Source organism: Manacus vitellinus, unplaced genomic scaffold (genome assembly GCF_001715985.3).
Source record: "Manacus vitellinus isolate BGI_N305 unplaced genomic scaffold, ASM171598v3 scaffold_76_pilon, whole genome shotgun sequence".
Classification (NCBI taxonomy): domain Eukaryota; kingdom Metazoa; phylum Chordata; class Aves; order Passeriformes; family Pipridae; genus Manacus; species Manacus vitellinus.
In genome coordinates this window covers 2233146-2245647 of record NW_021940796.1, presented here as the reverse complement: position 1 = coordinate 2245647, position 12502 = coordinate 2233146, and the positions used below count along the sequence as shown (strand labels likewise).

The window sequence follows — 12502 nt, the reverse complement described above, 5'->3', positions numbered from 1 at the left end:
ATGTAATAAACTGTAATAAATGAGCTATTCCTGATGCCCAAACAGGGTTTTACCAAGAGAGTTGCAACAAGATTTTCCAAAGAGCTGCCCAGGACGGAGCCCGTGGCCGGACACGCCGAGCCAAGGCCGCGGCTCCCAAAGCAGCTCCAACAGAACACTGAGAGAAGGGTCATCAAACCCTCTTTATCTCACTCAAAAATGAAGAGACAGAACACCAAGGGCATTGTTACATTTACTACCAGCCACCAGTGTCTGCTCTGAGGGCTGAAGCTGCAGCTTTTTCCTCCTATGCCATATTTTTCTTCATCCGCCGTATTTTCCGTCCTGCTCAACAGAAGCCACCAGTAATTATGACTCCAATTATTTTAATCTTTAAAGGCAAATTACACCACTTATCCCAGTGGAGACATGTTTTTAAATAAAACATGAAAGTAACACAAGTAAAAAATGGGCCCAAATCTAATCAAGCCGGTCCTACTCTTAATACAATTAAGAAAGAGTAATCCCATCATCATAAAAACGAATAGCTTTGGCAATAATTATAAATATGAATATTATATCATAAAGATATCTTGGCTGATGAGCTCTCCAATGGCTTAAATAGCTGAAGGTAGGGTTTGAGTCAGTTCCTACCCACAAACACCGACCCCCTCAGCCTCCCCCAACTTACAGCCAAGGTCAGACATCAGTGGAAAGGGGCTAAAAGTGATAGATCTGTGGCATTAAACTACTGCTCTCCTTTTAATAGAATCCAGCATAAACTCAAACCAGCCCCGTGCTCAGCCTGAACCATTTATCTGAGACAAAAATGTCTTCTTGACAAAAACCAGATCTCCTTTAATAAAAGTGAGGCAGACAGTATTATGCTCCCAGGGAATCCTGGTGCTCTTTTTTATATTTACATATAAAAAGAATTCTTCTGTAATACACGGGGACATAAAAAGTGAAGAAAATCGAGGCTAAATGTCTGAGCAAGAGAACATCAGGTCAGGCTTTGTGAGAGCTGCTCCCAAAATAAAAGCCCTGGTGTTAATGACCAGTGGAATTATGTCCACAGTTAAAGTTTTATTATGGAATATGCTCTATTCTTTGAGCTTCTCCCTGCTTCAGACCAAAGTTTCCCAACAATTCCTGCTCCTGATAAGCATCTTGATTTGGTTCAATTGCCATCAACTCCTCACCAAATGAAAATGAACTTTTGAAACTGCAGCGGCCGGCTGGTTGTTATTTTTTTTTTTCCCCTGAAAATTCCTCTTTAATGCAATAAAAAGTTAATAGGGAACAGGGAGGGGAAAAAAAAAAAAAAAAAAGCCCCAATCACATTTTAAAACATAAACAGATCAACATGTTATCTTCTTCTCCTGAGTTGTTTTGCAAATATTCCCCAAACCCTGGCCTGGGTCGGGGATGAGCCGCTCGGCGGTGGCTCATCCGTCACCGGGTCCTGTATTTTGGAAGGGCCACATCATTTCTCTGTCAACCAACTGCTGGATGTTGAACAGATTTTACATTCAAGCCCCCAAAAAACTGGAGACTTTTTTGAGCAGGGTGGTTATTGCAGCCTGCACGTGGGTGGCCCAGTGGATGAATTAATTAAAATACAGAAACAAAGGTCGAGGGGAAAATAATTTTTGCTTTCAAAGCCCGAGCCAATAAAGTCTCACACATTTAATTCCAATTACTGAAAAGAAAAAAAAAGAGGACATCTGTAGGGCTTTAGTTTTAGCCATTTCAACTAATTAACAGATTCAAATAAATAGTGGTTCCATCCAACTGAAAAGTTTGCTAACACTTCATTAGAAGGAAGTTTAAACAAGCACACAACCTTGTTAACATACTTTGGTTTACCACAAAGTTACTTGGGCATCTCGATAATTATTTTTATTCCTTTCACAAATATCTCATGACAGCCAACGTCAATAATTCTGCATTCCTCTGCATTTATTTAATGACCTCATAATTCAAATTTTCTTAAAGTATCGCCAATTAAGAAAGTAGGAGCTATCACATAAACAACTGCTGGGGATGGGAGTTTACTACAATATCTACATTCATCAGGTTTATTAAAAATATTTCCCCATATTTAATCCTGGCAGATTCCACAAGGAGACTTCTTTGGTCTCTAACTGTGTGTTTTTCAGTGGTGAGTTTGCATTTCACCCCCCGTGCAGTGCACGGAACACATCGAGTTCCACCTCACATTCCTCATATTTGATGTCTTTGAAACGGGAGAAATAACAAAAAAATTAGTGAAAACTTAAAGCTGCAAATAGTCCCTCTGGCTTGTAACCAAAATATGTTCCCTAATCGTCCTACTGGCAAATAAATTGCTGTATTTGCACAGAGCAGCTCAGTCCATCTTTAAAACCTGTGCTGTTGTGCTCAAAGGAACTGGACAAGCACTTGCCCAATTAATTTGCAAGCCTTTAAATACATATATTTTTTTAAAAACCCTGCTTTCCCACTGAAAAAAAGCAGTTATTCTTCCTCCAAAATGATGTGCTTGCCTGCCTTAGGTTTACTTTCTCTTTTTTAAATCAGATTTCTTCCTTTCTCTTTTTTTACCACAGTTTATCTTAAAGATGTATTTATAACTTGGAAATTGTTTTATTTCACTGCAACACCCAAGTTCTCAGTTAGGCTATGCAGGTTGATGGAAATCTTTATGGACCTGAAGGAGGGGAGGGATTTATTTAATGATAAGAAAATAACTCATTCCTGCTTCTGAAACTCCCCTCGGTTACAACCAGGCTGACACCCCCCCTGGAAACCATGGAAGCACCCACAAATCTACACTCAGGGAGGGGATGCAAGGCTTTCCAAGGGCTAATTCAGCCCAGGAAGCACTTGGCTGGCATTCCTAATTTGGGGGTTCCCAGTGAGTGCAGGGAGAGCAAAGTCTGTGATGGGCACAGTGACAAAACCCCCCAGGAACAGGCACGAGGAAAGAGGAATGCTGCTGTTTGTTTGGTCCCACCCAGACCTGTTATTCCCTGAAATCTGAAAACTGGGGTGACAAGACAAGGGAAAAAAAAGAAAATCTCTTCAGTGAAAGAGTGGCCAAGCAGTGGAAGGGAAGTGGAGTCACCACCCCTGGGAGCGTCCAAAAAACGAGCGGACGTGGCACTTCATGGGATGGGGGGATTAGATCAAAGGTTGGACTTGATGATCCATCAGGTCTTTTCCAACCTTAATGATTCTGTGATTCCATAAACCAATAACTTTGGAAAAACCACTGCATCAGGAAAACAGGGAGTGACCCACACGAGGCAGTCGCTGGACGGCGCCGGCTCTCCCCAAAACCCCCGTTTTCTCCCCAAAACCTGCTCCATCCCCTGCCCTGCCAGCCACAGGCTGGGCACAGGTACTCTGGGTGACCACTGCCAGCAAGCAGATTGGCCCCAGAAGAGCAGAATAATGTCAGAAGTTCACAGAATGAGGGCTAAGCTGTGGAATCAGCTGGATGCTCCCCCAGCAGCAGCAATCCCAGGGAGCTCAGGGAGCTCCTCGCCCAGTTTAAAGGTCAGATGTGCTAAAACACTCCCCTGAACTGAAGCTTCAGTCAATTCTGCCATAAAAACCAGCCAGGACTACCCAGCCAGTCCAAACACATGCCACCTGCCCTGGCCTGGCACTCCTTGCCCAGCACACGGCACCAGATCCCTGCCAGGCTCCTCGGGAAACACCCAAAATCAGGCTCCAGCACATCCAAAAGTGCACAAAAACTTACATTTCCCCTGGAAATGGAGCTGGAGGGACAGGGAAGAGCTCAGTGGGGACAGGGAGCAGCCAGGACACTCTTCATGTGAGGAGGTTCTGTGCTGGGGCCGTGGGGAACGACCAAGTACAAAGTGTATTCAGTCATTTTTAATCAACTTTCCTTTTGCTAGAAGCACATTTCAGCAAGAAAAGACTGTTAAAAATAAGTCTCCTGCACAGTGAAAAATCTAACATTGCAAAAGAAAGGTTATTGTCATTCCCTGGAAAGAAACACAATGCTAATGCTGAAAGCAAATCCCAGCACTGAAAATAATAATCTGACAGATTTAAAAAAAAATAATAATAATAAAATAATAAATAATAAAGGCATTATTTAAAATAAAATAATATATTGATAATAATTAAAATAATAATAATTTTATTAAAATAATAATCTGACAGATTTAAAACTTCAGCTCACAAAAATATGAATGCAGCACACACAAACAATTAGGACATCCAACTTGGAGCCTCCTTCCCTGGAGATCCAAGGCAAAAATGATTTTCCTAGAACTGATGGCTTTATTTATGTTAGAGCAGCAGTATTTGGACAAGGCAAACGTTATCATTTTTACAACTACTCTCCTATAGTGCCCTTTAGGCTTGAGAGCTCCCTACTATTGTTAAGGTCAGAGGACAAGTTCATAAAACCTCTAAATCATACATAACAAGACTTAAAACCCTAAGATCTATCATTTTTTTTTCCCCCTAGGCCTGTGCAGAAGAATCAAAGCACAGACAACGAGGGGCAGGAATAATGACCACATTAAAAAGGCTTCATCAGAAATTTATGAAGGAAAATTCTTCTTTTTTTTTTTTTTCCCCTGGTTGTATATGAAGAGCCAAAAGACCTTTGTTTTTTTCCCCTGGAAACAAAAACAAACCCCAACAGCCAACAGAATTATTTTAAGACCTGACTCTTAAGATCTTAAGTAAATAAATTCTTTTTCCATCCTCTTCCTTTCTTTCTTTTCCTTCATTTCGATTTTGGAAGAAAAGGCCTATAATGTTTTATGAACAACCCCCTTTCAATGAAACATTGCTTGGCTAAATACTTCCAAAACTAATTCTCAGGAACAAGCAGAACAGGGTTTTTTCTTTGTTTTGTTTCTTTTCAAGTAAAACATTTTATTTTCCCCACCATGTCAACCTGACTACTGATGTGTCCTTAATACCTCACCTGCAAGGAGCACCATAAATACAGGGGGAAACAAGAAAAAAATAAAGGCTTTGTCTTTTTAAATTCAATAAATGGGACCACGAGGAAAAAAAATATTACCAGTTACAGAATAATGGAGTGTGTGGGAGTTCTGCATAAACACTGGATCCAGGACCAAAAATGAGATGAGAGAACAAAACAAAGAAGGACATGGAAATCTTCTCTGCCCTAAAGACAGTAAAATACACCCATTTATAGTGGGTGTGATAATGGTATGGATTTTGTAACAAATGGTTTTGCCTGATGCACTGTATGTATATTATTACATACAGTAAATTTATTATATTCTTGGTAAAACAGTGCAAATGCCTCACAAAACAGCTGTGTGGTAGCCTTAAGATTTATATAAAATTATAAGCTTTTTTAATAAACTCCACTCAGCATCTTTTTTTCACCTGGAATTCAACAGTTCTCTGCATTTTCTAGACCATCACGTTTTCACATTAACAAATATAATCAGGCTCCATCTCCACCTCGGCTGATCAGCATCAATCAGTGTCAATGAGGAACAAGTGCCTGAGAGACAAAATGTGACACTTCACACTCTGCCCTGTCAAAGTGTCACATAAATACCCTGGAAGGACGATATTTATATATTTTGGCTTCGTTTCAGCCCCAAGCAGGACTTTATCTCAGCGCTGCGGGACCGGAACGAGCACAAAAAAATCCGATTTATTTTTCATTTTCAAGGGCGTTTTGGTGAGGTTTCAGTGCAAATGCAGGTCCTGCCTGTGTGTTGACATTACCTGTCCCTCTGCCACCGTCTCGGTGTCGATGATGGTGACGATCCCGGGCACCAGAGGGCTCCGGCGGAGGTTGCTGTGAGCCAAAATCTCCTCCTCGGTGGCTCCCGACGGCAGCGTCCCCGTGAGCTGAGTGACCACCTTCCCAACCATGGTCAGCCCCGTCTTTATCGTCTGCCAAGAGGAAAACACCCAATAAATGACATTTTAGGGCGGCGGGGTGGATTTATCTGCAGTGTTTTCTGCCCGTGATGCATCGGCTGCAAAGGGCTGGAGGAGGAACAGCTTGAAAAAATTTCACCTCAGGTCTGGAATTCAGTTATTCCAAAGCATTCTTCAGGAAAAAAAAAAAAAAGAGTATTTTAACATTTAAATGATTTTTAATATTTTAAGTATTTCAGCTTTTAGTTTCTTTAATTTTGTTTTGACTTCTTTTCAAGAGCCTGGGAAGGATTAAATGATGAGGCCGAGTTGGGTGTGTAGGAGGGCAGAGCTCACACAAAAACACCCTGAGATGCTGATCCTGACAGAGTTTTGTCTCCTGCACAGGGCAAGAGATGGGATTTGGCCTTCCCTGGATCCAACACACTCCTTGGCAATTAAAGCCTTTTGCAGTGTGAAAACTGAACGTGGGATCAAACCCAGGAAAATTACAAATGCCCCTCTGAAGGTCCTGGAAAGCAGAACCCCCATCCCCAGCTGCACATCCCAGCACAAGTCCTGGGACTTTCCAGGCTCTGCGTGTTTTCCAGACGCGGCTTTCGAAAACATTTTCACTGCACCAGCTTTTATCAGCTAAAGATGCTGGAGATTGTTTTTATGTTGCTTTATTTTGTTTGGAGAAAGAGGGAGAGTAGACACAGTAGGAGAGATGAGGATTTAAAGAAAAACAACCCCAACTACAACTTGAAATGTTTTCTCCTTGAATCAAGGACTGCGCCCGGTTTGCCTGTAAGGGAACTGAGCAGATTTATTAGGCAATATAAATAAGAAATAGCAAGAGAGATCAGAATGGAATGACACTGTAACAAGCCAATTCTTAACTAAAAAGACAAGCTAAGCTGCCTGCTAAATTGAAAAGGGGGAGAAAAAAAAAAAAAAAAAGGCACCCAGATGCCAGGCTGCAAAAACCAAGAAGCGGCCACAAATCAATAGCAACTGCTTTGTTTAGTGCTAAAATCTCGAACTGCAGTGATTAGAAAACACATTAGTGTTCATCAATTAGCAGCCAAACGTTTGTTTTAATAATTCATGGGCAATGACTTGCGGGTGTGCTGTCAGGAGAGCCCGGGCAGGGCCCAGGGCAGCAGGCGCCACACGGTATCGATGGCCAGGAAGGCTGATTAACCTCTGAGATGCCTCTGCTGATGGACTCACCCCATTACTGCTAATGGAGATACTTCCACTTCAAAATCGAGCCAGGCCTTGAGCACAGTGATGGCTTTTTGGGGTTTAAAGTCTTTAGTAATATCCTGCCATTTGTTTCTGATTATTTCTTTTTATACCCAGCGACGGGCGGAGAGTGGAATAAAACGAGGCAGAGGGATGAGAATTGTGACATAAAGCAGGGACTGAGGGGTGAGGGACAGACTAAAATAGCCACCACGGGGAGGGGGGTCCAACTCTCCTCCCAAAAACTGACCAGGCAGGTTTTTTTTCCACTTAAAATGCCCTAAAAGATTCGTTTATAGTTTATCCAGCAGGAAGGAGGAATCAGGCAGCGCCACACGGCCAAGTGAAAAAAGGCCAAAAACTCTAATTGACCTGTTTTAGGAAAATATCTTTACTATTTATACCTCGAGCGCTGGGATGACACAGTGCCAAGGAGAAATTTATAGCTCTCCAGGAAAAAAACCCAAAGTGCTTATCGAGCCAAATGAATTCCTGCCCCCTGGAGCAGGAATCCTGAGGAGCAGTGGGTGTGCAGGGATGAGCCCATTAGCCCAGGAATATCAGTGTGAAGCCATTCCAGCACTGACTGCCCCGTGCTGTTGTGTATATTTGCCAAACTTCCCGGGTAATCTTTAACCTTTCCCATGCCATATCAGCTGTCCCTCCATCCATTAGGACTAATGACCTTGCTCTCACATAAGCTGTTAGTCCTCATTAAGGAGTTATCAGGTAACAAGAGAAAACAGATGCAGCCTTTGCTAAATCACTTTACCACTCTGGGATTAAAAGATATGGAGAAAGAATCAACCAAAGAAGTTATGAGGTGAGAAGGAGCTGGTTTATAATTTGATGCGAGACATGTGACAGACCAAATACATTTTAAATGAAATAGGTTAAAGTTTGCACTGTCCCAGCTCCTCTGTCACTGATGGGAACCTGCCAGTGAAGTTTGCTTATAAATAAAATTAAAATCCTTGATCCAGCTCCTTTTAAGCAACGATGCACATTGTGCAGACACACATATTATTTATAACTCACATCCACCCTATCTACTTTAAAACAGGATTGTTCACGTTCATTTAAATATAAAGAAATACATATATTTAATTAAAATAAATACATGCACTCATATCCCATTTAATTGAAGAATAACTGCAGCTTTAATTAGATGAAAAGAATTAAAATGCATCATTCGGTGCTTTTTAGGTTCTTTTGTTCCAACAAAGGCCTTGCATCCTTTTAGAGACAAGACAATATATTGCTCCTGTTTCTCATAATAAATGCATTTTATATGATTTATTTGCTGTCAAATGAAAAATCTATAGAAAGCAGGAAGATATCAAGAAGATCTGCCTTGGGTGTCAGCACAGTTGAGCCTCACAGTCAGTGTGAACAAAGTGAACTGTTCAATCAATTACAGATTCAAGCTCAAACTAAATATTTATGGAAATATTTGGGCTTTGCAAAGAAGTTTCCCTTTCCTGCTCTTGCCCCACGTTCTGAAAAGAGGTAAGATAGGGAATAAAACTGTTAGGAAATTCCTCTTAAACAGAAAGTGTGAGCTCCACTTGAACACAGAGTGTGCTGGGACACGGTGGGACCAAAGTTCTCCTCAACAAGACACAGGGAGAAAAGAAGCAAAAATGTCTTTTCCTAATTCCCCTTCCTTGCTGCATCCAAAATGGATAAATATGGACAATTACAACAAAAAAAATTTCACATTTCACCTGAACATTCTCCCATCAGCAACACCGTTAGGTAATAATGGAGTTTGTTCTGAAAGTTAATCTACTTCCATCCTACTCCATCCAGCAGGAGGGAAAAGAAACTTTATCCCATAAGGAACAATATTTTCATTTTTCCAAACATATGAGTTTGATAACAATGAACCTAAATGGGAATCTTGAGACATGTTCTATTTCCAGAAGTTTTCTGCTGGGTCAAATGATAGAAGTTATCAGAGTTTTTAGCAAGAAAAGCACCAAAGTGTGGAAAATCAGAGATAGAGTTGGGAAAGATGTGTGTGTTTTCCTGCAGCAGCAGCAAGCAATGCTCCTGCGAGATGCATTTAAGGAGAAACAGCAAAAAGCTCAATTTTAAAAATAAAATCCTCCTGGAAATCAAATGGGAAGATGACACAAAGGAATTCTTCATAGTGTCACCTGAATAACAAGAGTTCTGGCACCAGTAACAACCCACCCAAACAGGATCACAGTTTTGACCTTGGCATTCTGAGCCAAGAGGGACCTTCTGACTCGATTAGGGAGGGAATTCCTGGAGTGCAGGGCACAGCAGGAGCTCCCAGGGAGGACAAAGCCACTGTCACCACCAGGACACATCTCCTCAAAGGGAAAACCATGACAGTCAATATTCTGTGCTGCCACTGAGAGGATCTCAGAGGTAACTCTCCCAAGTGGCCCTGCTGAAACCGCTCTTTGCTCTCAGCTTTTCCTCTCTTTTATAGGAAGGTCCTTTCACTTCCTTCAGGAAGAGACTGGAACCCAAACAGAGAACAGGCTGGAAGCCAAGGGAACCTGGCAAAACAAGAACTTTAACAGAACCACTTCTGAACCAAAAGGGGGAAAAAAAGGAGCTCCACTTCCCAAAGAGCTGCTACCTCTGCTGATGAAAGCAAAGGGATGACAAACCACTGCAGGCTGAGAGGACACAGCAGCAGGAGAGGCTCAGAAGTGATGGCTCACATAAGGATGGAGTAAAGCTGGTGGTGAGGCAATGAGATGGCCAGAGAGCACCAGATATTTGCCAGCAAGTCAGCACTGGAGTTATCAGAGATGAAAACTCGCTGGATAACCAGCCAAGGCTCAGTGAAATCACTAATAAATTAAACATTTCGGATTCGCAGTTGCCTTATTTGCGGGTAACAAATTAATACACCGAGACTGAGACAGACTCAAGAGCCAAATGGTGCAAATATTTAAAAGTGTATCAGTATTAATCTTGCCTGTTACAGTAACAGTGAGGAGCACAAGCCATGTGCAAACACCAAGTAGTGCAGACACTGTGCCCTGGGGATTATCCCTTTTCCTGACTCTCACTGCGAGTTTATCTCCGTACAGAGGCGAACAATCTTTTCTTTCCTATGATTATAAACACATTTTATCTTCAGGATCTACTCACATGATGCAATAGCACTACTTCAGCGTGATAAATTCAGCTTAACATTGGAATTTCTGGATTATGCTCCTTGGCTAGTGCAGCTCAGCAGGGAAGGTCATCAGCTGCAGTGATCTGTTGTGGAGGATTTTACCACATCTGATCCAAACTGTGGCTGATCACACTAAGCCAGTCACTTCTTCAAACTTATCTCTGCTATAAAAAGAGATGTTCATGATACTGAGATTGAAGGAGTTTGGGGAGATTTCCCCACACATCTTTTTTTTTTTCCACTCTGCTGATGGTGAAAGTAGACAGAGATGCAGCAAATCACAGCAGGAGAGGAGCAATTCCAGTTCCCCTCAACTATGTAAAAAACTGTGATTTTTCTCCTCCTCCAGCCACACTGGGATTGTGAGGGAATATGTTTGTTTTTATGTTTTGTTTTTACATGAGCTGGCCTGCCCTGTGTCTCTCTTTGTGGCTTCTTCTAAGTGTTGTTTTCTCCAGTGACACTGAGCCTTCTTGTCCTGTGCTGTCATTTCATTCCTATTATTAGGTTTGTTTTGTTGTGCATATCAGAAATGAAAAGGCTCGTGGTTACAGGGAAAGCTTCTAATCAGCACCAAGTTCACCAGGCAGTGCCAAAACTCACCCTGTGTGTGTCTGTGTGTGAGAAAAAGAAAGTACTTGGCAAAATGTTGGAGCTGGGGGGGAACAGTTAAACAAAAGTTGTGCATACTCTGTCCTGTTTAAGAGTTTTCCAAGCCATGGTCTTCCTTTGCTATTATGAAACCCCAGATATTTCTCTGAAAAGGGGGATATTATAACATTTGAACCAAGAAAATGAGGCAGTGGAACCTATATGTAAACAGTCATTAATAAGCTCTAACCTTCAAAGAAGGTGATTAATTAGCTCCAGGACTGCACTGTCATCCTTCAGAGAGATTAAAATGCACAGTGTGAGTGTGATGGAGCCCAAGAAGCACCAAGCACTTGTAAAGTCACTTTTCATGATGCTAAAAGACTAATAATTCAAAATGTTGATAAACTTGTACCATTAGGAGCAGCCATTACACAAACCCATTTTACTGTGACTTCCTAATATGAAGAGCTGCTTGCAATAAAGAAAACCCTTAAAAATCAGCTCAGGCCCGGGAATACTTTGTGGAACACTCTGTGGAACACTCTGTGGCTGCTCCCAGATCTGCAGGGTCAGGGAGCACAGGCACAGGGTGCTGATGCTTGCAGGGTTCTCCTGTCTGGGAAGGGAAGGGAAGGGGGGTGATGACACACAGCCCAATTCAGCAGGGAAACCTAATAATTATGTTCCACGAGAAGCTGAGCAGATGATGGACTCACTTTGGCAGCACTAATGACTGTGGCAGTGTAAGACTGGATGTTGTCTCCACAGGCTCCACCACGGGATTGATGGCATCGGATCAGCTACGAGAAGAAAAGACAGCAACCAAGTAACTACTATTAAACTACACAAACCCATAAGCCATTACCAGAGCTCTTATTTATCATGTACAGTGGTGTGTTTTTTTTTTTTCCCCCTACAAATAGCAGAAAGCCCTGCTGAGACACTTAACCCCTTTTTATAATCTTCTGGGTGCCACCCAGACTGTCGCGTCCTCCGCTCCAGTTTTCAATTACCAGCTGAGTAGTCACTGAGAATTCATAAACTTTTGAAATGGTGGGATTTTTGGTCTGGCAGCAATACCACAAATAAATTTAAATAAATATAATCAAAAGCTTTAGCCGTGTATATGTAACATTAAATATCAGACATTCTAAGAATCCGAGTGTGGCTTTTCCCCCCCCCCTCCTCTTTAGGAGCAAAGGAGATGACAAAGGAAAAAGAGCTGCTTGAAACTTTACATTTAATAGATTAAAGGAAATGTACACGGGGTTTGCTTTATATTGCCTTCCTGCAAAATTAATAAATCAGAACAAGACTCTTGTACCTGCCATCAGCCTACAAAAGGTTCTGCCTTTGAACCCTAAATAACAACAGAATCTCTGCTTCTGACCAAATAAAATGATAAAAAACTATAGGCATTTGTTGCTTGCACACAGAAAATGTTGCCTGTTTGAGCTAAAGAAAATTTAAAATCACTGTAAGATGGATTTGTTTCTACAGGCTTTTCTGCCTTAAGTATCTAAATAAAAACAGCTAAACTAGAGAGAAAGGGGAAGCCCACAGGGAATTTACCTGGGAACACACAAACCATTTCAATTCCCTTTGTGATGTAATTCTTTTGCAGATCAG

The 12502-nt window shown here is 41.7% G+C and overlaps 1 protein-coding gene across 1 annotated transcript in view; it reads right to left on the bottom strand.

Annotated features, from left to right (window-relative positions):
* The window catches only part of LOC103763698 (BCAS3 microtubule associated cell migration factor), a 162118-nt gene that overhangs the window by 103499 nt on the left and 46117 nt on the right, over positions 1 to 12502 (bottom strand). The window contains exons 10-11 of the mRNA XM_029964627.1: positions 11590 to 11673; positions 5725 to 5895 (exon numbers count right to left, since the gene is read on the bottom strand). Coding sequence (XP_029820487.1) covers positions 5725 to 5895; positions 11590 to 11673 — 255 coding nt within the window. The remainder of the gene's footprint in view (positions 1 to 5724; positions 5896 to 11589; positions 11674 to 12502) is intronic.